The sequence below is a fragment of the Globicephala melas genome, chromosome 20 (assembly GCF_963455315.2).
Source record: "Globicephala melas chromosome 20, mGloMel1.2, whole genome shotgun sequence".
NCBI classification, from domain to species: domain Eukaryota; kingdom Metazoa; phylum Chordata; class Mammalia; order Artiodactyla; family Delphinidae; genus Globicephala; species Globicephala melas.
In genome coordinates this window covers 40,567,491-40,595,446 of record NC_083333.1, presented here as the reverse complement: position 1 = coordinate 40,595,446, position 27,956 = coordinate 40,567,491, and the positions used below count along the sequence as shown (strand labels likewise).

Genomic DNA, 27,956 nt, shown 5'->3' with positions numbered 1-27,956 from the left:
TTCCACAAGCCAGACAGACGGTCTCAGGCTTTTTTCCTCCGTTTCTCCGCTTCATCGTCTCCGAATTGCGTCACCATGGCGGACCCAGAAACTGAAGGCCTGCCAAGCACCTTCACCTCTTACATGGCGGAGGGCGAGCGGCTCTATCTGTGCGGGGAGTTCGCTAAAGCCGCCCATAGCTTCAGCAACGTGAGTCGCGCTCCGAACCTATCAGCCACCCATCACTGAGGTCCTGATGATTCCTGAACCACCCTATTGTTTCCATTATTCCAGTGTTACTGATTGATGCACATCTGTGACAGATAAGCCCCTGTTTGGCCGTTTTCTACCAATTCCCACTTGCCTTCTGCCTGGTTGTTAGTAACCAACCTCTGTGTTAACACTGACCTCGTCTCCTACTTTTTTACTCAAATGTTTCGCGATTGGCCTCCTTCCTCAGTTTCCCGTAACTGGCTGGGAGAGTGGCTGGGACGCTGCTTGCAGAAGTGAAGTCTGGCACACGGTTGCTTCTGGAAGGTGGTCAGTGAATAACTAACATCGTAAAACTTTACTGTAGTATAAATAGCTTCACTCGACCCTAAGGGGATTGAGTGCTATTTTAAGATACCAGGCGTACTGTTAAGTGGCAAGCTTATGGGGGAGGTGCTGTTATTACGCCATTTTGTAGATGAGGAAACTGATATAGAAGTCGAGTCACACGCCCAAGATCACTGAACTAACGAGTGGCAGAGGAAGGATTCAAACTCAGGCACTCAGACTTCAGTGCTGAGGTGCTAACCACCATACTCTACTGTACTGTCTCCCAAATAAGCTTTTGTATGTTTTTATGACTGTTTCTTTTATAACAAATAGCCCGCTTGGTACAAAGTGAGTGGTAGGATAGCCCTGTAACCAGTCCGAAGGCTCCCCCTAAAGTCAAGCTTCTCAACTGCTACCTAGAGTCTTTTGGCCCTTTGCATCACCAACCACATCCTAAAACCAAAAATAATTGATCGGATGGGCCAACAATTAAGTTCAGGGGCCCTGCCCCGCGCATTCTCCTCTTTCTGGATCCTGTTTCATCCTGGAGAAGCTCAGGTAGTGAGAAAAGAACATCCTGGGGGCCTACAGCTTTAGGTGAGAAGTGGGCTTTTCTAGGAAAGAAAGTAGCCACTTCGTCTTCCTGGAAAAGTGGGAAGGTCTTAGACAGGGGCGGGTACCGTCTGATGCCTCAGGAAGGACAGTACACTGCAGACTATGGTAATGATCTTAAGAGAAGGGAGGACATGGGGAGGAGGGGAAGCATTCGCTGCCACTTTAGGGCCAAAATCACAGTTTCCATTTTCTCGGTACTTTCATCTTAACCCCCTGAAATAGTGATTCATTCTCAAATAAGCTATGTAAGAAGAGAGGGCACGTGGAATGGATAACCAAGTTGCAGATTGTCTAAAGCCCATTCTGTTAGCCTCCAGAAGGCTTAGCCTCCGAATAGTATTTTGAATGTGTTGTGCAGCCATTTACGGGCTCATGGTTGAATTTTTATGCACCAAACACCCTATGATTCTGAGTGGACTGGAGGCATCCCAGACACTAGGAGAAATTCCGAATACCCACAGGGTAGCATGTTCTCGCTTCTCAAACAGTGGTTTCCACGATAGCTTGTGATTTCACCTTGTTCCAGATGAGCCACATGCAGATAACCTAGTTGACTGAGCGGAGATCGGTGTGGTGCTGCTTTTAGTCTGGAAAGATCCAAAGACCTGTTTGCTGGCCTGTGGAGTGCCCTTGAAACTCTGGCAGGAGGGTTTGGGCTGCTGTGTCCGTTTCGGCTTCTTACCTCACCCTGCCTGGTGCCCGTTGATCTGAGTGGTTTCTTTCTCAGGCTCTTCACCTTCAGAATGGAGATAAGAACTGCTTGGTTGCCCGCTCCAAGTGCTTCCTCAGGATGGGAGAGCTGGAGAAATCCTTGGCAGACGCTGAGGCTTCACTCCAGGGCGACCCGACTTTCTGCAAGGTGACCGTAAGGGTGGGAGGACTCACTCTTTCTTCATCACTGCCACCGGCTGCAGCAGCCTCTGATTAGTACTGGTTGAAGAACCAGCCAGACTGCCTGGAGTCGATTGCCGTTTCCCTTCCTAGGTTACTTGCCTGGCTCTCTGCCCCTGTATCCCAACATTTATCCTCAAGCCAGGGACCCTTCTGTTCCACCACACCTGAGTCCTAGAAGGCCTCGTCTGCCCTCCTTGATTTGACTTGCTCTCATTTCAGGGGATTTTACAAAAGGCAGAGACCCTGTACACCATGGGAGACTTTGAATTTGCCTTGGTGTTCTATCATCGAGGCTACAAGCTGAGGCCCGATCGGGAATTCAGAGTTGGAATTCAGAAAGCCCAGGAAGCCATCAACAACTCAGTGGGAAGTGAGTGACCGTGAGGCCTCTGCCCTTATCCAGGAGGCTCCTGGAATCCTTAGGTTTGGGGGAAGGCCCGAGGTGCACTGGGTGGGCAGCCACCCCCGGAAGGGCTACAGGGAGTCCCAAGCGTGGATCTGGCTGCTCATGATTTCCTTGAGGATTAGGAACTGTCCACTGGGAAGACCAGTCCCCCGATCCGCTGTACTGCAGTGTCTGGTTCTCTCCAAAGCCAGATGAGAAGCACCATTTTACTCACCCCAAGACAGACGAGTAGGGCTTCTTTTGGCCTGGTGTCATAGGGTAGAATGAGGTCCTGAGCCCAGCCTTCCCCGGTCCCTGGCTTCCTCCCTTACCTCATACGCACCAAGGGCTGGCTCTGCCCATCAGCTTAGTGGGGGTGGGGGTGGGTGGAGAGCTTGCCACTGTGGGTGGCAGAGTGTGGAAGTGGAGAGCACCCCTGGTGCCCAGGGCCTGCTGTGGCCTTAGGCTAGTGGGGGCTGCCTGACTCCTAGGAGAGTGTTGAACCATTTGCTTGCTAGCCAGCTTCCACCATCCTCCTGCCAAAGGCAACTATTTCCACATAAAATATGTGATAGATTGTGCCTGGGGGCCCGGCCGACCTGAGCCCCAGCTTTTGTCCTTGCAGGTCCTTCTTCTATTAAGCTGGAGAACAAAGGGGACCTGTCCTTCATAAGCAAGCAGGCGGAGGTAAGGGCCCTGGCTGCTCTGACATCATCTCCTTCGGAAGGCAGAGGCCACACGTGCCTGAGGAGCACAGGAAGTTCAGCTCGGTGCTCTGTGATGACTTAGAGGGGTGGGATGGGGCAGTGCTGGGAGGGAGGGGATATAGGTATACATAGAGCTGATTCACTTCACTGTACTGCAGAAACTAACACAACACTGTAAAGCAATTATACTCCAATAAAAAAACAAGTCTTAACGGCCCTCGTGCCTGGGAGTGATGAGCTCCTGGCCAGTGCGGGCAGTCATGAGATTCTGCCCCAGCTCCTGAGGGGTTTTGGGAGTGTAGCTGTTCCTGGACCAGACACACTCCATGGTTCTCAGCCCACGGAGGTCCTGGAGGGAGCGGTCTGGGATCACAGGCTCAGGGGACCTTGGCTGGGTGCTCCAGGCTCCTTTCTCAGGCTCTGTTGGGTATTGCTCCGTATTCCCAGAGCGTGAAAGCCCAGCAGAAGCCTCATCCCGTGAGAAAGCTCGTACACCATCCCAAGAGAGAGTCCAAGCGGAAGGGCTCGCTCAAGAGCGAGAAGACCATCCGACAGCTCCTGGGCGAGCTCTACGTGGACAAGGAGTATCTGGAGAAGCTCTTGTTGGATGAAGGTTTCAGACACTTTTTTTGCAACAGGGAACTCGGGGCGAAGGAAATCTGGGGTGGATGCTTAACGTATAAGCCAGAGGCAGAGCCTTTCAAAGGATATTTGCCGACACGTTCCTCTGGAAAGGTTTTGCTACCATTCTCATTTTACAGATGAGGAAACTGAGGCGTAGGGAGGTTAAGTAACTCAGTGACACGGCTCTCGGATTTGAATCCAAGAAGTCCAGTTTCTGAACCAGAGCTCTTAAGTGCTATGGTACCCTGGGAGGGAACGTCGAAGATTTACCACTGCGGTCCCCAGAGGGGGATCCCCTGAGCCTTCAGTCTGTACAGAGGGCAAAGGAATCCAGCTTGGAGGTGCTAGAAGGGAAATCCTAGGACCGTGGAACCATAATGTCCTAAAACCTCATCTTCTCTAATCCCTCCTTTTATTAGAGCCCGAATGGGGAGTAACTTGTCCAAGGTGACGAGCAAGCTAGTGGTGGAGTTGGCAGCAGAGCCCAGGCCTCCTAACCTCCAGTGCAGCACTCTTCCCACCACACCATGCTGGCAGGGAGAGGAGATAGGACGGAGCCTATTTCCTCATTAGACATTCATTATATGACTGTCTCCTATAAACATGGGTGGTGGGAGTGTTGCCATTAGCTATTGAGCCTGAGCAGGGGTCACCCTTGAAGCCAATGCCTTTTCTCCAGAACTGACTTCCCAAGGTCCTGTGTAGGATTCCCGGCAGGGTGCGTCTCAGGGGCAGCCTCACTGCTGGCACAACTCCTCTGTAACAGGCCTGGATGCTTCCCTCCCTGCAGAGGAGCTTCCATGGAAGGAAGAGGTGGCCGGAGCATTACCCAAGTGGCCTTGCAGCTTTGCTCCCAGCTCTGACCTCTGGTTAGGCAGGTGGGCAGAGCTCGGGCATGCCCCTCCGGGTCCCGGCTTGCACTGTCACACCTGGCACCTGGGGGCTTGCTTGTCACTGGCGACCTGGAGCAGGCTGTGCGTTTCTACTTTGTCTTCTGTGAGGACACAGCTTGAAATAAGGGAGCCGCGAGGGCTGGGAGCTTTTCAGAAAGCTGTCTACCAGCTGCTGCTTCTGCTAGCTCCTCATGTCTTGTCGTAAGGGGCCTATGCTCGAAGCCCTGTGCCATGAGAGTGCCTCAAGAAGGGGGCTGTGGCCTCGTCTGGACCCAGTTAGACCCACTGTCCCACCCATGTGCTCTTGCTTTCATTACTGTCCCCCAATTCCAGGGAGAGGTCCCCACAGGGAGACCCTGAGCCAAGAGGAGGTGACTCCCCTTAGACGCCTCCCCACACCCTTGCCCACAGACCTGATCAGAGGCACCATCAAGCACGGCCTGACCGTGGAGGACCTCATCATGACGGGCGTCAACTACCTGGACAGGCGCAGTGACTTTTGGAGGCAGCAGAAGCCCATCTACGCCAGGGAGCGGGACAGGAAACTGATGCAAGAGAAGCGGCTGGGGGACCGCAAGCGCCGGCCCTCACAGGCGGCCCGCTACATCCTCAAGAGCCTGGAGGACATTGACATGTGTGAGTGGTGTTCTCAGAAGGGCGGGCCTGTGGCCAGGTGGGGACAGAGCCGCACGGCAGCAGGAGCCCCTGGCTTCGCTGGCCTGTGGATGGAATCTGGAGGGGGAAGTGGGCCCCCCTGTCATCCGGTGGGGGGGCTGCTCCCCGCTCCATATTGCCTCTCTCCCTTCCCAGTGCTGACCAGCGGCAGTGCTGAAGGCAGCCTTCAGAAAGCTGAAAAAGTGCTGAAGAAGGTTCTGGAATGGAACAAAGAGGAGGTGCCCAACAAGGACGAACTGGTTGGAAACTTGCACAGCTGCATAGGGAACGCCCAGATGGAGCTGGGGCAGATGGTGGCAGCCCTGCAGAGCCACAGGAAGGACCTGGAGATCGCCAAGGAATAGTGAGTGCCTGCAAGGGCTTGGAAGGCCAAGCGGCCGAGGCCTGGGGCGGGGGCTACGTCTCGGCCTTTTGCCAGGGCTGCTGGTGGCTGAGCTCCCACTTTCTGCCCTGCGTGCCTGAGGTGGATTCCCCCAGAGGGAGGAGCCACCTACCCAGGACAAGGGCACGCCTAGACTGTCAGCTTTTTTTTGCCACAAAAGGAAGGTAGTGGCCCCAGACTCCAAGAAGCTCCCAGTGGTTTGGCTCTTAGGGATATTTTTATTTTTATGTCATCTCCACAAGCATTCATCAACTCCAGACATGCCAGATGTTGCTAGCATTGCGAACACAGCAGTGACCAGACACAAGGCTCATTTCCCCGCAGAGATAAAACAAAAAGTGACACAGCTAATAAATTGCAACTGTGATAAGTGTCATAAGGAAAAAGTACAGGACCCGGTGCTACGAAAAGTGTATTCCAGGAGGACTTGACTGGGTGTTGGGGACACACTTGGCTTGTGGGAGGGCCCAGAGGTAGGCAGGAGGGAGCTTAAGGCCGAGAGGAGACTGGACCAAGCAGGTAGGGGTTGGATCAAGCAGGGCCTCGGAAACCATGGCACTGACTAAGAGCTTGGGCTTCGAAGTTGTACCTCCCAGCTGTGGGGCCTTAGGCAGGCACTTAACTAACCTCTTGCAGCCTGGGTCTCCTCTGTCAAATGGACAAAACAGTAGCCCTTACCCGATAGGGTAGCAGGGAGGGCGACATGCAGAAGTTTACATGAAGATCTCAGAACAGCGCTGCGTATCCGTGATGACTACTGTGTTGGTTCTCGGGAACCAGCTCTTCCCGAGACTTGATGGCCCCTCTCAGGGGTACCATCGCTTTCTGGGCACCCTGGTTCTAACCTCTGGAGTCATTTGTGACCTTCTCTTGCCCGGTTCTACTCACCCCACTGTTCTGAGCCTCTCTCAGTCTCCCATCCTCCCATTTCTGTTTTAACTTTTGAAAAACTTATTTATTTATTTTGGCCACACTGGGTCTGAGTTGCAGCATGTGGGATCTCTTATTGTGGCACGCAGACTTCTTAGTTGTGGCATGCGGGGTCTAGTTCCCTGACCAGGGATCGAACCCGGGCCCCCTGCATTGGGAGCACAGAGTCTTAGCCACTGGACCGCCAGGGGAGTCCCTCCCATCCTCCCACTTCCTCTCAGGTCAGCCCTCACCTCTCCCTGCCTCGAGCTGCTCCCACACGTCACCTCCAGAGACATGCTGATTTTCACCTGTCGACTGTCCTTCCACTGCTGACACACAGGCCTTGGGCCCTCACCTCCTGCAGGTTAAAAGCAAATGCCTTCACTTGGCACTCAGGGCCCTCTCGGAACCCACTTCTGCACAGCCCTCCAATGTCAGTCCACCCTTCTGGGCCAAACCGGATCTCCTGAACACGCCCGCCACCTGTGTTCTCCCCCTTGCTCGTCCGAGTCCTAGAAGCCGTCCGTCCGTTCCCAGCTCATTTCTCACCTGCCCTCACCGCGCTGAGCAGGAATCTCACATGTTGGCCATTCCAGGAGTAGAAAACAAGCAAACAACAACCAGCTTTGGAGACAGACCTGAATTTGATTCCTGCCTTTGGCACTTAGAAGCAGTGTGGATTTGATTCAGTTGCTGACCCTTTCAGTTTCCTCATCTCTAATGAAGGCATAATAATACCAACTCATGGGGATTTTGAGGATTAAATAAGTATATACAGTACTTTGGATCCAACGTTCTCCCGTGCCCTAAAGACATAAATCTTTACTTCTTGCCTCCCTTCTGAGCTCCGGACCTGCATATGCAACAGAGTCCGAGGCATTTCCACTTGGATGTCCCACAGGAGCCCCAAATTTAACATGTCCAAAGTGGAGCCCCTCATCGTCCTGCCAAATCTCTTGCTTCAGGGCCCCCTATCCGTGAAGATGGCACTGGTGGCCACTCAGTCCCCAGGAAGGAGCCAAGGTGGCTTCCCAGACACCTCCCTCCCCTCACCGCTCACGCCAGCCCGCCGTGGCCCATCCACGCCTCCTCCTGCCATCAAGAGAACATTCCCCGGACTTCCCTGGTGGTGCAGTGCTTAAGGATCTGCCTGCCAATGCAGGGGCCACAGGTTCGTGCCCTGGTCCGGGAAGATCCCACATGCCGCGGAGCAACTAAGCCCGTGCACCACAACTACCTACTGAGCCCACGCGCCGCAACTACTGAAGCCTGTGTGCCTAGAGCCCGTGCTCCGCAACAAGAGAAGCCACAGCAATGAGAAGCCCGCACACCACGATGAAGAATAGAGAAACTAGAGAAAGCCCGCGCACAGCAATGACCCAACGCAGCCAAAATAAATAATTAATTAAAATAAAAGTAAATTAAAACATTCCCTTCTCTCTTTCCCTCCCACAACTCAGTCCAGACCTTCCTCACTTCTTGCCTGTTTCCTCCGACCTGGGTTTCCTGCCGCCCAGCTGGCCCTTCTGTGCAAAACAAAGCCAGTGGTCGGGAGACAGTTCCAGCGCCCGGGTCTGCTCAGCTCAGACCGTCCTTCCTGACCTGACTTACCCTGACCTCGGTTGACCAGGCTCTCTCCGGGCCCTTGGGCATCCTGAGCCCTGGCCAGCACCTCTCGGCTCTGCTTCTGTTCAGCCTTCTCTTTTGCCAGCCCTTTCTTCGTCAGCTCCCTCCTCCCCATCCTTCAAATTGTAAAGAAGTGGTTTTTTCTAGGGGGAAGCCCACCATGTGCCCCAGAGTGACTTAGCAGCCCTCCTCGTGCTCCCTCTCCACACGCCGTACGTTTCTCGCCTGCCCCGTAGACCTTGGACTTTGCTACTCCCTTTCTCTTCCCAGCATCTGCCACGTAATGGGCATGTGATGCATGTGCGCTAACTGGCTGATGAAGCAAACAGAGGTGTTCCTTAAACAAGCTTAGTTCCTTTGCAACATCCACAAACGGGCCTCCAGTCTTTTTTTTCTTTTCCTTGGCTGCTCTGGGTCTTAGTTGCAGCATGTGAGATCTTTTTAGTTGCGGCATGCATGCGGGATCTAGTTCCCCGACGCGGGATCTAGTTCCCCGACCAGGGATCGAACCCAGGTCCCCTGCATTGGGAGCGCTGGAGTCTTACCCGCTGGACCACCAGGGAAGTCCCCGGGCCGCCAGTCTCACCCATGAGTCTCACTTGTGCGCCCCACGGGTGTCCTCAGTGGAATCAACCCTGCCCCCACCTCCAAAGCCCACCATCCTTCCAGGCGCAGCTCAAATCCCGACTTGTCTGAGCAGCTTCTTCAGTGACCCCAGCCCTCAATTCCTTTCTCTGATTACTCTGTGGATGACTGGATGGCAGGCTTTCTCAGTCCCACCACTGTCAAAGATAACAGTACACATTATTGTTATGAACAAAGTAACGTATTTCAACTTGTCTATTCACACCGGAAAAGAGCACCCACTCTGGAAGGGGAGGCTGACATCAGAGCAGTAAACGTGGCCCAGACGCTGAAGAGAGAGGAGCTGAGGGGGCCTCAGGGAGGAGGGAAGGAAAAGATAGGACAAGAGGGGTGACTCCCTAGGCAGAGGGACAGGGCAGGGGTGGAGGGCTGGGGGAACGGCGGCTCGTGTGCTGGGCAGGGGGGCCAGGACCTGTGGGGAGTGAGGAGGGAGGACCTAGCCGGAAGGAGTGAGGGCCGATGAGGGCTTTGTTTTCACACCCATCCACGGCCTTGTGCTCGACCCAGAGCTGTGTGGTGCTAAGTCTCCCCACAGCCCTCAACACCACACTCCCTCGCTTCCCCAGGGCCGCGTTGAGATGTGTCCCCCTGGCCCCTTTGCAATGTATTTACCTACATATTTATGTGCACGTACACGTACGTAGGATTTTTAAAACAGAAGTGACTCACTTATGTGGTTTTTTAAAAAAGAACGTGCCTTGGAAAGGAATGTCTCATTCTTCGAATAGCTTCATAGAAAGGTATTTCGGCACCCACAGTATGCACGTAGGTAACTGCATCCCTGCGGACAGACACTGAGGCTGTTCCCTTTTGCCTGCACACACAGAGCTTCGCTGAGACTGCAGACAGATGTGGGTATGTCCGCGGGTAGACGGATGGCTTGGTCAGGTTTGCATTTAAAAGGCAGCGCGGCCACGGTGGGGAGAGTAAATCAGAGCAGGGTTTCCTGGAAGACGAGGAAGTCTGCCACTGTGGGCCAGGGGCTGAGGGGCGAAGGGAAGAAGGGGAGCTTGCCTGAGAAGGGAGGGAGTCAGGGAGGGATGCTGAGGGAGGGGGCTGCGGTTGGGGGAGGGCTTTCTTGGTTTATTTGTTGGGAAAGAGGTATTTTTTAACAGATCCGAATGTTCATATGGTAATATGGTAATAGTAAAGAACCAGTGTAGGGGGGAGCGATTGCCTTTTCTTTATGGAAATACCTTTTTTTTTAAGGTGTAAATTTTTTTTACTGAAGTATAGTTGATTTACAATGTTGTGTTCATTTCTGCTGTACAGCAGAGTGATTCAGTTATAAATATATATACATTCTTTTTCATATTATTTTCCACCTGATTTATCATAGGATATGGAATATAGTTCCCTGTGCTATACAGTAGGACCTTGTTGTTTATCCATTCTATACATAATAGTTCCATCTGTTAACCCCAAACTCCCCCTCCATCCCTTCCCCCCCCCATTTATGGAAATATATTCATCACTTTTCTGATGACACGTGAATACTGAAAAAAAAATGTAGATTATGTGGATAAATTAAAAGTTTCCTTCATACTCTCATTTCCCTTGGGCAGTCACTGTTAATAGTTAGATTTAGATTCTCCATTTCTTTTTAAAATGCCCGCTTTTTAATTTATTTACTTATTTTTTTGGTGGTTTAAAACAACGCACTTATTCTCTCATAGTTCTGGGGGTTGGCTGTCTGAAGGCAGTTTCCCTGGCCATAATCAAGGTGTTGGTAGGGCCACACTCCTTCCAGAGGCTCTGGGGAGAATCTGTTTCCTTGCCTTTTCCAGCTTCTAGAGCTGCAGTTACTGCACTCCCGGGCTCGTGGCCCCTTCCTCCATCGTCAGAGCTTTGAGCACAGCTTCTGCTTCAGGCCCGCACACTCACTTTTAACACTTAGTGGGGCAACGGACGTTGTATGTGCTCCCATAATCTGACTTTTTAACTTAATATATCAGGGACTTTTTTCGTACACAAAAAATTGCACTGATTGAATTCAGATTGCTTCCACTGTTTATCACTACAAACAACACTCTATTGAGTGTCCTTGTTACATTATATTCTGGAGGTGAATTCCTAGAAGGGGAGTTGCTGGACCAAAGAGATATCTTTGCAAGCTGTTGCCTGTTTGCCCTCCGGAAAAGTCCCGATAATGTCCGTTCCCGGCCACAGGGCTCAAGAGGGCCTGGGTACCGCAGCCTTGCCAGCCTGGGCATCGTCCCTCCAACTGGCCCGTCTTTGCCTTCTTTTCAGTTTCCGTAGTGCCTAGAATGGCCTTGTCTTGCTTCTTCCCCACAGTGATCTTCCTGATGCCAAGTCCAGGGCCCTGGACAACATTGGCAGGGTTTTTGCCAGAGTTGGGAAATTCCAGCAAGCCATTGACACGTGAGTGACCCGGGACTGTCCCCTCCCTACTCTGGGGCCAGGACATCCCACCCTCCCACTGGACTCCCAGGCTGGGGCAGGATGTCAGGCAAAGAGGCATCAGAAGACCAGAGTTTGGCTCCTGGCTGTGCTCAGCGACCAGGGGCAAGCCACTTTGTAAACTCTGTGGCTCATCAGTTAAATTAATTAATAGAATAGAATCATTATTTTCTCCAAATTTCCCAGTGACAGGAGTCACTGAGGACACTTGTTAGGCGTATGAATTCCTGGGCCTCTCCCCTGGAAATTCTCATTCTCCAGGTCTGGGTTAGAGCTCAGGAATCTGACTTTAACAAGTACTCCAGGTGACCCTTACTTTGGGCAAGTTCAGGACCAGGTGGACCATTGACTTCTGGGAGCCCTTCAGCGGTTATTCTGTCCCTCTGTGCAGTCACATGGGGTCACTGGGAATGGAGTCTGAGCTCTCCAGAGGGCTTAACTTCTGGACTTTCCATGTCCAGCCCTGGGGCTGGTGACCTGCTCCAGTGGGGTGACTCAGCCCCAGGGAGACTTGGGAGCGGGCTTGACCACACAGAGAGAAATTGTCCTTCAGGCCTTCGTGGTTTGACTGGAATAGACTTGATCACCAGAGCCTTCTGTTCCACGTCATATGGTTTCCCGAATGGCCCCTGGTGTCTAGCTGCCAAAAGACACAGGCCTGTGAGTGTTTACCTACCCACTTGTATCTTTTTTACATTAAAATACATATATTTCTTTTTAAATAAAAGTTTAATACATGTCAATCCCAATCTCCCAATTCATCACCCCCCCACCCCCGCCGCTTTCCCCCCTTGGTGTCCATACGTTTGTTCTCTACATCTGTGACTCAATTTCTGCCCTGCAAACTAGTTCATCTGTACCATTTTTCTAGGTTCCACATATATGCATTAATATACGATATTTGTTTTTCTCTTTCTGACTTACTTCTCTCTGTATGACAGTCTCTAGATCCACCCACGTCTCTACAAATGACCCAATTTCGTTCCTTTTTATGGCTGAGTAATATTCCATTGTATATATGTACCACATCTTCTTTATCCATTCGTCTGTCAGTGGGCATTTAGGTTGCTTTCATGACCTGGCTATTGTAAATAGTGCAGCAATGAATGTTGGGGTGCATGTGTCTTTTTGAATTATGGTTTTCTCAGGGTATATGCCCAGTAGTGGGATTGCTGGGTCATATGGTAGTTCTATTTTTAGATTTTTAAGGAACCTCCATACTGTTCTCCATAGTTGCTGTATCAATTTACATTCCCACCAACAGTGCAAGAGGGTTCCCTTTTCTCCACACCCTCTCCAGCATTTGTTGTTGTAGATTTTCTGATGTTGCCCATTCTAACTGGTGTGAGGTGATACCTCATTGTAGTTTTGATTTGCATTTCTCTAATAATTAGTGATGTTGAGCAGCTTTTCATGTGCTTCTTGGCCATCTGTATGTCTTCTTTGGAGAAATGTCTGTTTAGGTCTTCTGCCCATTTTTGGATTGGGTTGTTTGTTTTTTTAATATTGAGCTGCATGAGCTGTTTAAATATTTTGGAGATTAATCCTTTGTCCGTTGATTCGTTTGCAAATATTTTCTCCCATTTTGAGGGTTGTCTTTTCGTCTTGTTTATGGTTTCCTATGCTGTGGAAAAGCTTTTAAGTTTCATTAGGTCCCATTTGTTTATTTTTGTTTTTATTTCCATTACTCCAGGAGGTGGATCAAAAAAGATCTTGCTGTGATTTATGTCAAAGAGTGTTCTTCCTGTGTTTTCCTCTAAGACTTTTATAGTGTCCAGTCTTACATTTAGGTGTCTAATCCATTTTGAGTTTATTTTTGTGTATGGTGTTAGGGAGTGTTCTAATTTCATTCTTGTACATGTAGCTGTCCAGTTTTCCCAGCACCACTTATTGAAGAGACTGTCTTTTCTCCATTGTATATCCTTGCCTCCTTTGTCATAGATTAGTTGACCATAGGTGCGTGGGTTTATCTCTGGGCTTTCTATCTTGTTCCATTGATCTATATTTCTGTTTTTGTGCCAGTACCATATTGTCTTGATTACTGTAGCTTTGTAGTATAGTCTGAAGTCAGGGAGTCTGATTCCTCCAGCTCCGTTTTTTTCCCTCAAGACTGCTTTGGCTATTCGGGGTCTTTTGTGTCTCCATACAAATTTTAAGATTTTTTGTTCTAGGTCTGTAAAAAATGCCATTGGTAATTTGATAGGGATTGCGTGGAATCTGTAGATTGCTTTGGGTAGTATAGTCATTTTCACAATATTGATTCTTCCAATCCAAGAACATGGTATATCTCTCCATCTGTTGGTATCATCTTTAATTTCTTTCATCAGTGTCTTATAGTTTTCTGCATACAGGTCTTTTGTCTCCCTAGGTAGGTTTATTCCTAGATATTTTACTCCTTTTGTTGTAATGGTAAATGGGAGTGTTTCCTTATTTCTCTTTCAGATTTTTCATCATTAGTGTATAGGAATGCAAGAGATTTCTGTGCATTAATTTTGTATCCTGCTACTTTACCAAACTCATTGATTAGCTCTAGAAGTATTCTGGTGACATATTTAGGATTCTCTATGTATAGTGTCATGTCATCTGCAAACAGTGACAGTTTTACTTCTTCTTTTCCAATTTGTATTCATTTTATTTCTTTTTCTTCTCTGATTGCCGTGGCTAGGACTTCCAAAACTATGCTGAATAATAGTGGCGAGAGTGGACATCTTTGTCTTGTTCCTGATCTTAGAGGAAATGCTTTCCATTTTTCACCGTTGAGAATGATGTTTGCTGTGGGTTTGTTGTATATGGCCTTTATTATGCTGAGGTAGGTTCCCTCTGTGCCCACTCTCTGGAGACTTTTTATCATAAATGGGTGTTGCATTTTGTCAAAAGCTTTTTCTGCATCTATTGAGATGATCATATGGTTTTTATTCTTCAATTTGTTAATATGGTGTATCACATTGATTGATTTGCATATATTGAAGAATCCTTGCATCCCTGGGATAAATCATGGTGTATGATCCCTTTAATGTGTTGTTGGATTCTGTTTGCTAGTATTTTGTTGAGGATTTTTGCATCTATATTCATCAGTGATATTGGTCTGTAATTTTCTTTTTTTGTAGTATCTCTGGTTTTGGTATCAGGGTGATGGTGGCCTCATAGAATGAGTTTGGGAGTGTTCCTTCCTCTGCAATTTTTTGGAAGAGTTTGAGAAGGGGGTGGGTTTAGCTCTTCTCTAAATGTTTGATAGAATTCACCTGTGAAGCCATCTGGTCCTGGACTTTTGTTTGTTGGAAGATTTTTAATCACAGTTTCAATTTCATTACTTGTGATTGGTCTGTTCATATTTTCTATTTCTTCCTGGTTCAGTCTTGGAAGGTTATACCTTTCTAAGAATCTGTCCATTTCTTCCAGGTTGTCCATTTTATTGGCATAGAGTTGCTTGTAGTAGTCTCTTAGGATGCTTTGTATTTCTGTGGTGTTCGTTGTAACTTATCCTTTTTCATTTCTAATTTTATTGATTTGAGTCCTCTCCCTCTTTTTTTTTTTTTTTCTTTTTTTTTGCGGTACGCGGGCCTCTCACCGCTGCGGCCTCTCCCACCGCGGAGCACAGGCTCCGGACGCGCAGGCCCAGCGGCCATGGCTCACGGGCGCAGCCGCCCCGTGGCATGTGGGATCCCCCCGGACCGGGGCACGAACCCGTGTCCCCTGCATCGGCAGGCAGACTCCCAACCACTGCGCCACCAGGGAAGCCCCTCTCCCTCTTTTTCTTGATGAGTCTAGCTAATGGTTTATCAATTTTGTTTATCTTCTCAAAGAACCAGCTTTTAGTTTTATTGATCTTTGCTATTGTTTTCTTTGTTTCTATTTCATTTATTTCTGCTCTGATCTTTATGATTTCTTTCCTTCTGCTAACTTTGGGTTTTGTTTCTTCTTCTTTCTCTAGTTCCTTTAGGTGTAAGGTTAGATTGTTTATTTGAGATTTTTCTTGTTTCTTGAGGTGGGCTTGTACAGCTATAAACTTCCCTCTTAGAACTGCTTTTCTGCATCCCATGGTTCAAGAGGGTGGAGTAGCCCGGCCTCCATAGGTTTTGGATCATCGTGTTTTCATTGTCATTTGTCTCTAGGTATTTTTTGATTTCCTCTTTAATTTCTTCAGTGATCTCTTGGTTATTTAGTAATGTATTGTTTAGCCTCCATGTGTTTGTGTTTTTTTACCTTTTTTTCCCTGTAATTGATTTCTAATCTCATAGTATTGTGGTCAGAAAGTATGCTTGATATGATTTCAATTTTCTTAAATTTACTGAGGCTTGATCTGTGACCCAAGATGTGATCTATCCTGGAGAATGTTCTGTGCGCACTTGAGAAGAAAGTGTAATCTGCTGTTTTTGGATGGCATGTCCTATAAATATCAATTAAATCTATCTGGTCTGTTGTGTCATTTAATGCTTGTGTTTCCTTATTACTTTTCTGTTTGGATGATCTGTCCATTGGTGTTAGTGAGGTGTTAAAGTCCCCCACTATTATTGTGTTACTGTCCATTTCCTCTTTTACAGCTGTTAGCAGTTGCCTTATGTATTGAGGTGTTCCTATGTTGGGCGCATATGTATTTATAATTGTTATATGTTCTTCTTGGATTGATCCCTTGATCATTAAATAGTGTCCTTCCTTGCCTCTTGTAACATTCTTTATTTTAAAGTCTATTTTATCTGATATGAGTATTGCTACTCCAGCTTTCTTCTGATTTCCATTTGCACGGAATATCTTTTTCCATCCCCTCACTTTCAGTCTGTATGTGTCCTTAGGTCTGAAGTGGGTCTCTTGTAGACAGCATATATATGGGTCTTGTTTTTGTATCCATTCAGCAAGCCTGTGTCTTTTGGTTGGAGCATTTAATCCATTCACGTTTAAGGTAATTATCAATATGCATGTTCCTATTACCATTTTCTTAATTGTTTTGGCTTTGTTTTTGTAGGTCCTTTTCTTCTCTTGTGTTTCCCACTCAGAGAAGTTCCTTTAGCATTTGTTGTAGAGCTAGTTCGGTGATGCTGAATTCTCTTAGCTTTTGCTTGTCTGTAAAGCTTTTGTTTTCTCCATCGAATCTGAATGAGATCCTTGCTGGGTAGAGTAATCTTGGTTGTAGGTTCTTCCCTTTCATCACTTTAAGTATATCGTGCCACTCCCTTCTGGCTTTTAGAGTTTCTGCTGAGAAATCGGCTGTTAACCTTATGGGAGTTCCCTTGTATGTTATTTGTCATTTTTCCCTTGCTGCTTTCAATAATTTTTCTTTGTCTTTAATTTTTGCCAGTTTGATTACTATGTGTCTCAGCGTGTTTCTCCTTGGGTTTATCCTGTATGGGACTCTGTGTGCTTCCTGGACTTGGGTGGCTATTTCCTTTCCTGTGTTAGGGAAGTTTTCGACTATAATCTCTTCAAATATTTTCTTAGGCCCTTTCTCTCTCTCTTCTCCTTCTGGGACCCCTATAATACAAATGTTGTTGCGTTTAATGTTGTCCCAGAGGTCTCTTAGGCTGTCTTCATTTCTTTTCATTCTTTTTTCTTTATTCTGTTCCACAGCAGTGAATTCCACCATTCTGTCCTCCAGGTCACTTATCCGTTCTTCTGCCTCAGTTATTCTGCTATTGATTCCTTCTAGTGTAGTTTTCAATTCAGTTATTGTATTGTTCATGTCTGTTTGTTTGTTATTTAATTCTTCTAGGTCTTTGTTAAACATTTCTTGCATCTTCTTGATCTTTGCCTCCATTCTTTTCCCGAGGTCCTGGATCATCTTCACTATCATTATTCTGAATTCTTTTTCTGGAAGTTTGCCTATCTCCACTTCATTTAGTTGTTTTTCTGGGGTTTTATCTTGTTCCTTCATCTGGTACATAGCTCCTGCCTTTTCATCTTGTCTATCTTTCTGTCAATGTGGTTTTTGTTCCACAGGCTGCAGGATTGTAGTTCTTCTTGCTTCTGCTGTCTGCTCTCTGGTGGATGAGGCTATCTAAGAGGCTTGTGCAAGTTTCCTGATGGGAGGGACTGGTGGTGGGTAGATCTGGCTGTTGCTCTGGTGGGCAGAGCTCAGTAAAACTTTAATCCACTTGTCTGCTGATGGGTGGGGCTGGGTCCCCTCCCTGTTGGTTTTTTGGCCTGAGGCATCCCAACACTGGAGTCTACCCGGCTATCTGGTGGGGCTAATGGCGGACTCTGGGAGGGCTCATGCCAAGGAGTACTTCCCAGAATTTCTGCTGCCAGTGTCCTTGTCCTCACGGTGAGACAGAGCCACCCCCTGCCTCTGCAGGAGACCCTCCAACACTAGCAGGTAGGTCTGGTTCAGTCTCCCCTGGGGTCACTGCTCCTTCCCCTGGGTCCCGATGCAGACACTACTTTGTGTGTGCCCTCCAGGAGTGGAGTCTCTGTTTCCCCCAGTCCTGTCAAAGTCCTGCAATCAAATCCCACTAGCCTTCAAAGTCTGATTCTCTAGGAATTCCTCCTCCCGTTGCCAGACCCCCAGGTTGGGAAGCCTGACGTGGGGCTCAGAACCTTCACTCCAGTGGGTGGACTTCTGTGGTATAAGCGTTCTCCAGTTTGTGAGTCACCCACCCGGCAGTTATGGGATTTGATTTTATTGTGATTGCGCCCCTCCTACCGTCTCATTGTGGCTTCTCCTTTGTCTTTGGATGTGGGGTATCCTCCTTGGTGAGTTCCAGTGTCTTCCTGTCGATGATTGTCCAGCAGCTAGTTGTGATTCTGGTGTTCTCACAAGAGGGAGTGAGAGCACGTCCTTCTACTCCACCCTCTTGAACCAATCGCTGTATCTTTTTATAATAAAACGTTTTATAGTATACGTGCTTAATGTTAAAATATTAATTTGGAAAATATAGAAAAGTAAAAGAAAAAGTCTTCAGTCCCACCACCCAAAGACAAATACTAATTCTAATCCTGCTCTTACTTTTATTGATATTTTGTTTTTTCATTCCAGTCTTTTTTCTGTGTTGATTTTCTCTTACATGTGCTTAATAATATTCTTAAATGTTATTATGTTATTTCAAATCCTGTTTTACAAACATTATTTTCAACCCTTGCATCATCAAAGCCAGTCCCATAGATGTACCAAAATAACTTTGGTAGTTTAAAAATATGTGAATGCTTGTTAGCTCCACCCCCGTTTCTAAAAGGACTGGTAGTTGGAGAACAGTTTTTCTTCTGCCACCAGTAGGAAGCCCGGCCTCCTATGGCCGAGTGCAGGGCCTGAGCGGAAGGAGCCGACCCTGGTTCTTGTGTCCCCAGATGGGAGGAGAAGATCCCTCTGGCCAAAAGCACCCTGGAGAAGACCTGGCTGTTCCACGAGATTGGCCGCTGCTACTTGGAGCTGGACCAGGCCTGGCAGGCCCAGAATTATGGTGAGAAGTCCCTGCAGTGCGCCGAGGAAGAAGGGGACATCGAGTGGCAGCTGAACGCCGGTGTTCTGGTGGCACAGGCACAAGGTATGGGCCCCATGAGGACCACCCTACGTTCCCCATGTCAGGGCCGGGAATCCCGTGGCCTGAACTTACCATCCCAGTGTATCCCTGCGCTGAGAGTTCCGATTCTGAGAGTGGGGCTAAACCCCTGCATTTTGACCAGCGTATGTAGTGCCTAGTTTAAGCTAAGCTCAGGTAGGGCTTGGGGGCCCCTGAGAGCTGCCCTGCCCTTGAGGAAGTCATCTGCAGACCAGCACAGTGTCATGTGGTCATGAAAACAGCTCCACTCCTCTTGCCTCGGTAGCCTTTACGTGTGCCTTCTTGTACCTAATCACCATGCAAGCCAGGGATGGAGGCATCATTGTCCTCTTATAGTTGGGGAAACGGAAACTCCACGGGGTTCAGCAGATTGCCCCAGGTCACGTGAGGGAACTTTTTAGGGTGATGGAAAAGTTCTAAAATCGGGTTGTGCTGATCATTGCACAAGCCTATAAATTTACCCCAAATCATTGAACTGTATACTTTCGAACGGGTGCATTTTATACTAAGTGAATTACATCTCAATAAAGTTGTTAAAAAACAGCAAGGGGCAGGGGTGAGGAGGAACAGATGAAACAAGATTGGTGATATTTTGGTATTTTGAACAATTTTTAAATTTTATATTGGAGTATAGTTGATTTACAATGTTGTGTTAGTTTCAGGTGTACAGCCAAATGATTTAGTCACACGTATACATAGGTCTGTTCTTTTTTCAGATTCTTTTCCCATATAGGTTATTACAGAGCACTGAGTAGAGTCGCCTGTGCTGTGCAGTAGACCCTTGTTGCTTATCTGTTTCATATGTAGTAGTGTGTATATGTTAATCCCAACCTCCTAATTTATCCTAATTTATCTCTCCCCCCAACCTTTCCCCTTTGGTAAGTTTGTTTTCTAAGTCTGTGAGTCAGTTTCTGTTTTGTAAATAAGTTTATGTGTATCTTTTTTCTTCCTGCGGTTTTTTTTTTTTTTTTTTTTTTTTTTGCGGTACACGGGGCTCTCACTGCTGTGGCCTCTCCCGTTGCGGAGCACAGGCTCTGGATGCGCAGGCTCAGCGGCCGTGGCTCACGGGCCCAGCCGCTCCGCGGCACGTGGGACCTTCCCAGACCGGGGCACGAACCCGTGTTCCCTGCATCAGCAGGTGGACTCCCAACCACTGCGCCACCAGGGAAGCCCTATGTGTATCATTTTTTAAGCTTCCACATACAAGTGACGTCATATGATATTTGAAGCTAGGTGATGAGTAATGGGGGCTCGTGATACTATTCCTCCGACTTGTCTGTATATTTGAAATGTTTCATAATATGAACTTAAAAAACAAATAGCTTACAGTAATAAGCAAGCAGTGGAGCTCGGGCTTCTAATCGCTGTGCTGAGCTGCCCTGCTCCGGGCACACAGCTGACCCCAGAGAAGGAGGAAGCGTGATAGGTGCTCTGATCAGGGGCCTTACCACACATTCACTTATTCACATCACAGATGCTTACCTGGCACCTTCTAGGCACCAAAGCTGGGCATACAGTAGGGAGCAAAACTGGTAACTATCCTGCCCGCATGCCTGAGGAGTAACGTTTAAGCAGAAACATTAAGAATGCAAAGGCACCAGCTGTTCCAAGATCTGAAGCCAGAACTTTTCAGCCAAAGGGACCGCATTTAGGGAGGTGGGCAGGAGTCTGGCTGATTTAAGAAACTGAAGGAGATCAGTGTCAAGCTGCTGGGGGCCAGGAAAGTCTGGAGAGAGGAGGCTGGTGAGGGGCCAGATCCACAGGGCCTCCTGGGCCTCGTTACGTCTTGTAGATTCTTTCCTAAAAACATAGAGAAAACCACTTGAAAACTGTAAACTGGGGAAGACATGGTTACTGTGTCTTTTCCTAGAACTCTTTCCTGTTCCTGTGAGGACTTTTCTTTCTTTGTCTGTGCAGCAGGGCTTGCGCGATCCTAGTTCCGCAACCAGGGATTGAACCCAGACCCCAGCTGTGAAAGCACCCAGTCCTAACCACTGGAGGTCTTATTAGGCCCTGAGGGCCTTTGGAGAAACAGGCCACTTACTGCCGGTCTCAGTTTCCCCACTCTAGGGTGGAAAAATCCAATCGAGTGCAGCAGCCCGAGAGCCACTGGGTTGTAGAGGCAACACAGCCGAGCGGGCAGATCTTGGGCTCTGGGCCCTCCTGGCAAATGCCACCCTGTGCCTCAGTTTCGTCCTCTGTAAATAGGGATGATTATATCAATAGTAGGTACCTAGAGGGTTGGTGTGAAGAAATAAGGTAATACTTAGGCGTGTAAGCACTTAGAGCTAGCATATAGCGAGCACTCCAGAAACACTCATTTCTTCCTTCCTGCCCTCTCGTCAGCTTCCCGTAAGTGTTTCTAACACAGATGAGAAACAATTACAATCCTTAGAAAAGTCGATTTATGGCTCAACGAAAATGTAAATATAAATGTATAGATTTGTGGATACACAGAGGGGGGAAAAGAAGAGGAAAAGGGCCCCCAGAATGAAGCTAACTCCAGGTTATAGATTCAGTTAAAAGGAACGGCCTTTACTGCGTCACTCCCGTAAGTGTTATGACTCCTGTTCCGACCTGCGGTGTCCGAATGACATCGACATTTATTCAGGGTGGTCTCTGAGGGATTACAGTGACTTTCCTTCTTTTCAAATGTGTGTTTGAAAAAGAAATATGTATTGACCTCATTCACTGTGACTCCACAGACTTTCAGAACTATATTAGAATTGCTTTTCAGATATAAGGCCTTTTGCCGTTTGACTTATGGACACAAGGCCCTTCTCTCCCCGGGGATCCCAAAGCAGTTCATGGGGAGGGGTGGATCTTGGGGTCCTCAGTGATAAGAGGAAGCAGTGGTGTGCAAAGAAAGTGGAGTGTGGCGTTCCCAGACCCTGGCAGGTGAGCACTTTTCTCCGTCCTTCCTGAAATTAACCTCTTTTCAAGGGCAGTCAATCAGTCCATAGGCCGTCATCCCTGGCCCAGCACTAACCTGTCCGGTGAGTGAGCTCGGGGGAGCTGCCTCCTCTCTGGGTTCGGATTGTACCAGCGTGGGCATTGATGTCCCAGCCGCTGGCCCACGAGTCACAGCCAGCCCGTCCAGATGTGTTTGGTCTCCACAGTGTTCTTAACAAATTTGAGTGAACGTTAAAAAAAAAAAAAAAAAAAAAGATCTTTTCTGGAACAATCTAAAGGTGGGGCAAGATGGAGTTGTCCCCCTGGAGATGCATGATGTGGGCACAGACCCCTTCCCTCACTGACTCTTTGCACCTGACATCCAAGGCTCAGCTTCTCAGGTTCTGGTCCTTAGCGGTGAGGACCAGAAATGTCCTGGGTGGGGACCCAGGAATGTCTGGAAAGGGTGGTGCTGGGAGGCCCAGATGCTGCCCGCCTGGGGCTGCTCGCGAGGGCCGCTGGCACCTGCAGGGCAGCCGCACCGTGCAGCACACAATGTCACAATCTACCTGTCTCCCTCGTGCTCTTCAGTGAAGCTGACAGACTTCCAGTCGGCAGTGAACAACTTTGAGAAGGCCCTGGAGAGAGCGAAGCTCGTCCATAACAGCCAGGCACAGCAGGCCATCATCAACGTGAGCCTCTTCCCCGCTGGGCCGGCTCTGGGGCTGGGTGGGCCCCCCGGGCTCTCAGCCCCAGATATTTCTCACCCCCCAACCGCAGGGCACATTCTGGGTAGGGCAGTGGCTTTCCACTGTTACCGCCATCAGTTTATACAGCAGCCCAGCCAGTGCCCATGCTGTGAACTTCTCATTTTGGGGCCATGCCTTGCAGCGCAGCTTGCAGGATCTTAGTTCCCAGACCAGGGGTCGAACCCGCACACTCGGCAGTGCAAGCTCGGAGTCCCAGCCACCGGACTGCCAGAGAATTCACCTCAATACACATATTTTTCTTTGAAAAAACAGACAAAAAATAGAAAGTTTCACAAAATATATTTACCTTTACTATGTACGCTATTTCCTACTCTGTTCTATTTTCATTCCTTTTCTTTAATGCCGGCTGAGCCCTTCTAAGCACATTTTAGGACTTGCGGTTTGAAAAGTACCAGCCCCCCCATCCCCCGCCCCCCCCCCAGGAGTCAGTAAGAAATCAGCGTGATGGCCTCACCCACTTGCGCTGCTTCGTCAGGCAGCCATTTAGAGTAAAAGGAATTAAAAGTAAGTAAAAGTTACGGTTCAGTTCCTCGGTCACACCAGCCATGTTTCAAGTGCCCAATAGCCACGTGAGGCCTCTGGGTACCACACGGTGCAGATCTAAAGTCTTCCCATCACTGCACCAAAGGTGACGACCGTGGTCCCGGCCCTCAGGAAGTGGGGTGTCTACAGGAAGCTTAGAACGCAACGCCCTCGTTCCTGACCCGTGCGACAGGGACCAGGGGATGCAGCGTGAGAGCCTCAGTGGGTAGGCAGGGCTGGGCCTTTCCCCTCAAGGAGGGTTTGAGGTCGCCTTGGAGGCTGGGCAGGTTTTGAAAGGAGGCAAAGAGAAGCGCCTGTCAAGCCAAATGGACCCACGGCCCTAAGTGGCTCCTCATGGGATCAGGCCCCTGACCTTTCACCCCCCGGAATGGCATCTCCAGGCAGGAAAGCATACGAGGGGGGCAGACCAGCGCTGCACAAGAGAGTCCAGGCCCGGCAGACGTTTCCTGAGTGTCTAGTGGTGTTCTGCCCTGGTGGGGGGGTCAGGGGGAGGGCTGCGACGAAGAGGGCAGAGTTGCCCTCAAGATGCGCACAGGCTGAGTTCCAGGTCCCCGGGCGTCCTGCAGACACCGTGGGAGCCCCCCGGAAGGCAGGCCAGCCCCCAGCCACAGGGTGTGGCTGAGTCCCTTCCGTGGCTTGCTGCCTGGCTGAGGGCTGAAGGGCTTGCCTTGTCTCTTTTACGCTGGCTGAAGCCAAGAGAAGCTTTAGGTAAAAAGGTGGGACTCAGTAGACAGACGCAACCCCCCAGAACAGGCCTGAGCCCGAGGGAAATGAGTTTGAGTTGCCTGCAAGCCGCGCTATCTCTCATACCACTTAGTGTGGGGAGTTCCAAGTGCATAGTATCCACTAACCTCAGGGCGGCAGTCTTCAGAAGAGCCAGGGGAAAGGGGAGGGGGCAGGGTTCTGCACAGCCCTGCCTCCTGGCGCTGGGGCTTGGGTGGGGAAACGACAGGTCACACGGGGTTAAGAGAGCTCACCAGCTCCTCTGCCACCCACAGGCCCTGGACGATGTCAACAAGTGCATCATTGAAGAGCTGAAGAAAACCAACTACAGGGAGATACTCAAAGATAAGAAGGAGAAAGGTGAGTTCTGGGGCCCCGAAGACGGCAACCTCAGAACGCTCCCTCTGCTTTCCTTCTGGCAGTCTTCGCCATGCTTTCCTGCCATTCCTTCGGTTGGGGGCTTGGCACTGCTCACCAAGTATTCTGATTTCAGTGCCGCCACCAACCCCAGCCTTTCTTGGGACAGGAGAGGGAGACCTCGGGCTGGGGTCAGAACCTGTGCTGTCTGCCCTATTTCTTCAGTACTCCCGTATTTCTTTAATCAATTCATCAACTATTTGTTGAGCGCTTGTCACGTGCCAGGAAGGTGTGAGATTTGGGAGGAGACAGAAGCTCGGTCCCTGCCCTGGAGGAGCCCACAGCCCAGTGGGAGAGCCAGGCAATTAGAGTTGCCAGCGACCAGGGCTCCTGCACCGGAGCCTGCTGTGCAGGGGGACAGTGCTCTGCTGTGAGGGCCCGGGCAGGGGCGCTCCCAGTTCTGTGGGGAGGTAGGGAATGCTTCCAAGAGGGAGAATCTTCTGCTTCAGGCTCCAAAAGATGCCCAAGCATTTTCCAGATACAAGATGGAAGGTTGAGGGCATTTCCGGTGGGAAACAGCAGGAGCAGACACAGAGGTGGAATGACAGTAGCTTACACTGTGGGGGCTCTTAACCACTGGCCCGACACTGGGTTAAGCATTAGACAGAATGATCTCACTCGGTCCTCACCACCTAGGAGGTAGGTACTGTTTTGGGGGCACTGGAGCCTGAATGATCTGCCCACGTCACACAGCAGTCTGACTCAGAGCCACACGCTCCCCTGCTGCCGGCAGCTGGTCTTCAGGGCCAGCAGTGGGCAGCGCAGGGGTCGGGGCAGGGGACCCAAGGGCCAGCTGAGGTGCATAGGTGGCAGGGCTGTGCTCCTGCTGGCCGGTCTAGCCCTTATCACATTCTTTCTCCCGAGGGCTCCAGGGAGTAGAGAGGCCTTTGATCCCCCGCCTTGCTCTAGGCTGTCTGACTGGCTCCCATGAAAGGAGTGAGGGAAGAGGAAGTGGCTGGGACTCCAGGCCCCACGGAGTCGACAGGGACCAGGGACGGGCCCCAGAGGGGCAGGGATGATAAGAGAAGCTGACCCCCACTCGGTGCTTCCTGCATGCCAGGCGCTCGTCTAAGCTTTATACATACCGACTCCTCTGATCCCAGAGCACTAAGAAATAAGTATTCCGTGCTTGATTTTACGGGTGTGGACATGGAGGCAGAGGGGTTAAAGTCCCACAGCGGATTCCAGTCTCCAGCAGCCTACCCCTGGAACCCATGCTTTTCCCACGCTTGTGCAGTTTCTGTCTGCCCCTCTGAGGGGCCCTCCCTCCAGCCAGATCGCAGTAAAGGGTAGCTGGGGCTGGGGCTCCGGGCTCCTCGGGGGACAGAGCCCCTTGCAGGCACCGAGGCTGAAACCCTCTCTGATCCAGGTACAGCAGCGGGAATTTGGGCACGGGGTTTCTGGGCACCTGAGCAGGCAGATGACAGCCTTTTATTATCCAGCACCTGCCACGTGGTGGCCAGATCCCCTCAGAGAAGATCTGCCTCTGCCTCCACACACCTTTGGAACTGCGCTCAGAAGCCACAGAAGCAATAATGTGAAGGGTACAGCAGGGAAGTGGCAGATGCTCCAAGCATCCTCCTCCCTTGGCCGACGGAGTGCTGGGAAAGGCATCCTGAAAACTCCTCCGGAAGGCCCTGAGGCCGGCCGCTGCTGGGCACTTCCCTTCCCGGACAGCAGGTGGCAGCATTGCATGTGTCTTGGCCAAACCACGTCATTTTCCTGCTCTGAACCCAGAGCCCCTATAGGCGGCTTAGAAACCAGGACTTCCAGGAAGTGGAAGGAGACTCAGGAAGGGATTGGTAACTTTTCTCTGTAGCTGGTAAAAACAACGAGCAAAGATCCCTTGGGTTGTAAAATTGCTCTCCATCCGAACTTCCACCACAATCTGCTCACATTTTTACGGGGAACCTCCCAACAAATGATGAATATGCTTCCCAGGGACGAAGGGAAATGCAGAATGGGCATGCTGGAGGAGAAGCCTCTGTCCTTTCCCAGCACCTGTGCTAGTTCTCGTAGGGAAAAAGAAAGAATGTGGTCTGGGGGCAGACTGTCCTGGGTTCAAATCCTGGCTCTGCCAGTTATTTATTTGCAATGTAACCATCGTGTGTGATTTCCCCTTTATCAATCTCAGGTCCCTCGACTGCAAACTCGAATCAGTAACACTGTGCAATTTTTTTTTTTTTTTTTTTTTTTGCGGTACGCGGGCCTCTCACTGTTGTGGCCTCTCCCGTTGCGGAGCACAGGCTCCGGACGCGCAGGCTCAGCGGCCATGCCTCACGGGCCCAGCCGCTCCGCGGCATGTGGGATCTTCCCGGACCGGGGCACGAACCCGTGTCCCCTGCATCGGCAGGCGGACTCTCAACCACTGCGCCACCAGGGAAGCCCCACTATGCAATTTTTTGATGACTGAACGGTATAATCTGTGTTGCTCACATGATGCCAGGAACAGAGCTGGTGCTCAGTAAATGATGATCCCTTTTCTCATTTTGGAAAGGGGTGCTGTCTCTTAGAAACACAGGCCCCCACAGGCTGGGGTTCCCCCAGGCCCGGAGACGGACAAACTTCTACCTTTCTTCCCTCCTTTCTCTTGTTTTTCAGAAGATGCCACTACGTTGGATAGTATAACAGTGATGGCAAAGGAGAAGGAAACGATGAGAATGAGAGATGAACCCGAGAAGGTCACCGAGAAGGTGATGAAGCAGTGCGAGCGGGAGCAAATGGAGAGTGAGAAAGAGACCGAAGGTGACTTGTCTAAGGAAACCCTGGGGATCACAGCTAGTGGACCAGAAGAACATAGGCAGAGAGAAGAAGTAGAAAAAGCCAGCCCCTCAAGGAGAAAAGAACCAGCTGCGATGGAGGGAGGTCCAGGAGATGTTGCCGAGGGACAATCTGGAGAAGCAGGCAGGAAACTAACAGCAGTGAACAGAGGGGAAACAAGAGAAATTTACAGGAGGCCTTCAGAACTGGACCAAAACCTCTCAGAAGAATCAAGCACGAGGGAGTCCGAAGGACTAGAGTAGACACTTTCAGAAATCGGCAGAAGAGGGTCCAGAGCACTGGGGAAAACAGAATCGGGAGAAATAAGAGAACCGGAAATAACAGAAAATTCTGAAAAAATGGAAAAAGATGAAAAGGAAGACGAATGAAGCCATCGAGTAGGCATTACGATCAGGAGGCTGGTGTTCACAGGGACCACGGAGATCTTATTAAACTGGACCTTCAAGCTGAGATTTGTCTCTAATAGGAAAACATGTGGACTGGGTCCCACAGGTCACCTCTGTCTCTTTCTATTACTGTTTTCCCTTTAAATGTGCATCTTTCACTCTTACAAACCCTGAGTCTGTCATTTTGCCTCCTTACCCCCACCCATTCTCAGAAGAGCCTTAGAGAATGAATGAGTGGGCATGGGGTACCACTTTCCAAGCAGAACTCTGATGTTCTGATTAGGTGAGAAACACGGAGACCCCCCAAACAAGGCCTGACCCAGAATGTGACCAAGGTGTGAAATGCGGTCCTCCTCCCCAGGCCCTGTGCAAGGACCTCATGGAAGAAATCAGAAAGGTGCTAAGAAGAAAGGGTTTCAGGAGAGTGAAGAAACGGACGAGCTCCAAGGAGCTCAAAAAGCTTAAAGGGGGGAGGAAAGAGAAAGGCCTGGGAGTAGAGGTATGTCTGCCCAGCTGCTGGCCATTGGTCTTGCTGAGTACCTACTGTGTGCAGGGCACTGTGGGAGGCTTTCTGGAAGAAATAAGGATGGGACAGCCTCAGCCATCACACAGTGAGGGAGACCTACTTGTAAACCCCTAAGCCTTGAAAACAGAATGAA

General features: G+C 49.7%; 1 protein-coding gene across 1 annotated transcript; it reads left to right on the top strand.

The window, feature by feature from the left end:
- Window positions 1–27,491, top strand: ODAD4 (outer dynein arm docking complex subunit 4). The gene is made up of 12 exons (XM_030839852.3): window positions 1–189; window positions 1,862–1,993; window positions 2,248–2,398; window positions 3,039–3,100; window positions 3,568–3,733; window positions 5,049–5,273; window positions 5,448–5,655; window positions 11,173–11,259; window positions 18,574–18,770; window positions 22,269–22,369; window positions 23,989–24,073; window positions 26,732–27,491. The coding sequence occupies exons 1-12, from the start codon at window positions 76–78 to the stop codon at window positions 27,151–27,153; spliced, it is 1,950 nt and encodes a 649-aa protein (XP_030695712.1). The 5' UTR covers window positions 1–75; the 3' UTR covers window positions 27,154–27,491.
- Window positions 27,492–27,956: the final 465 nt, after the last annotated feature.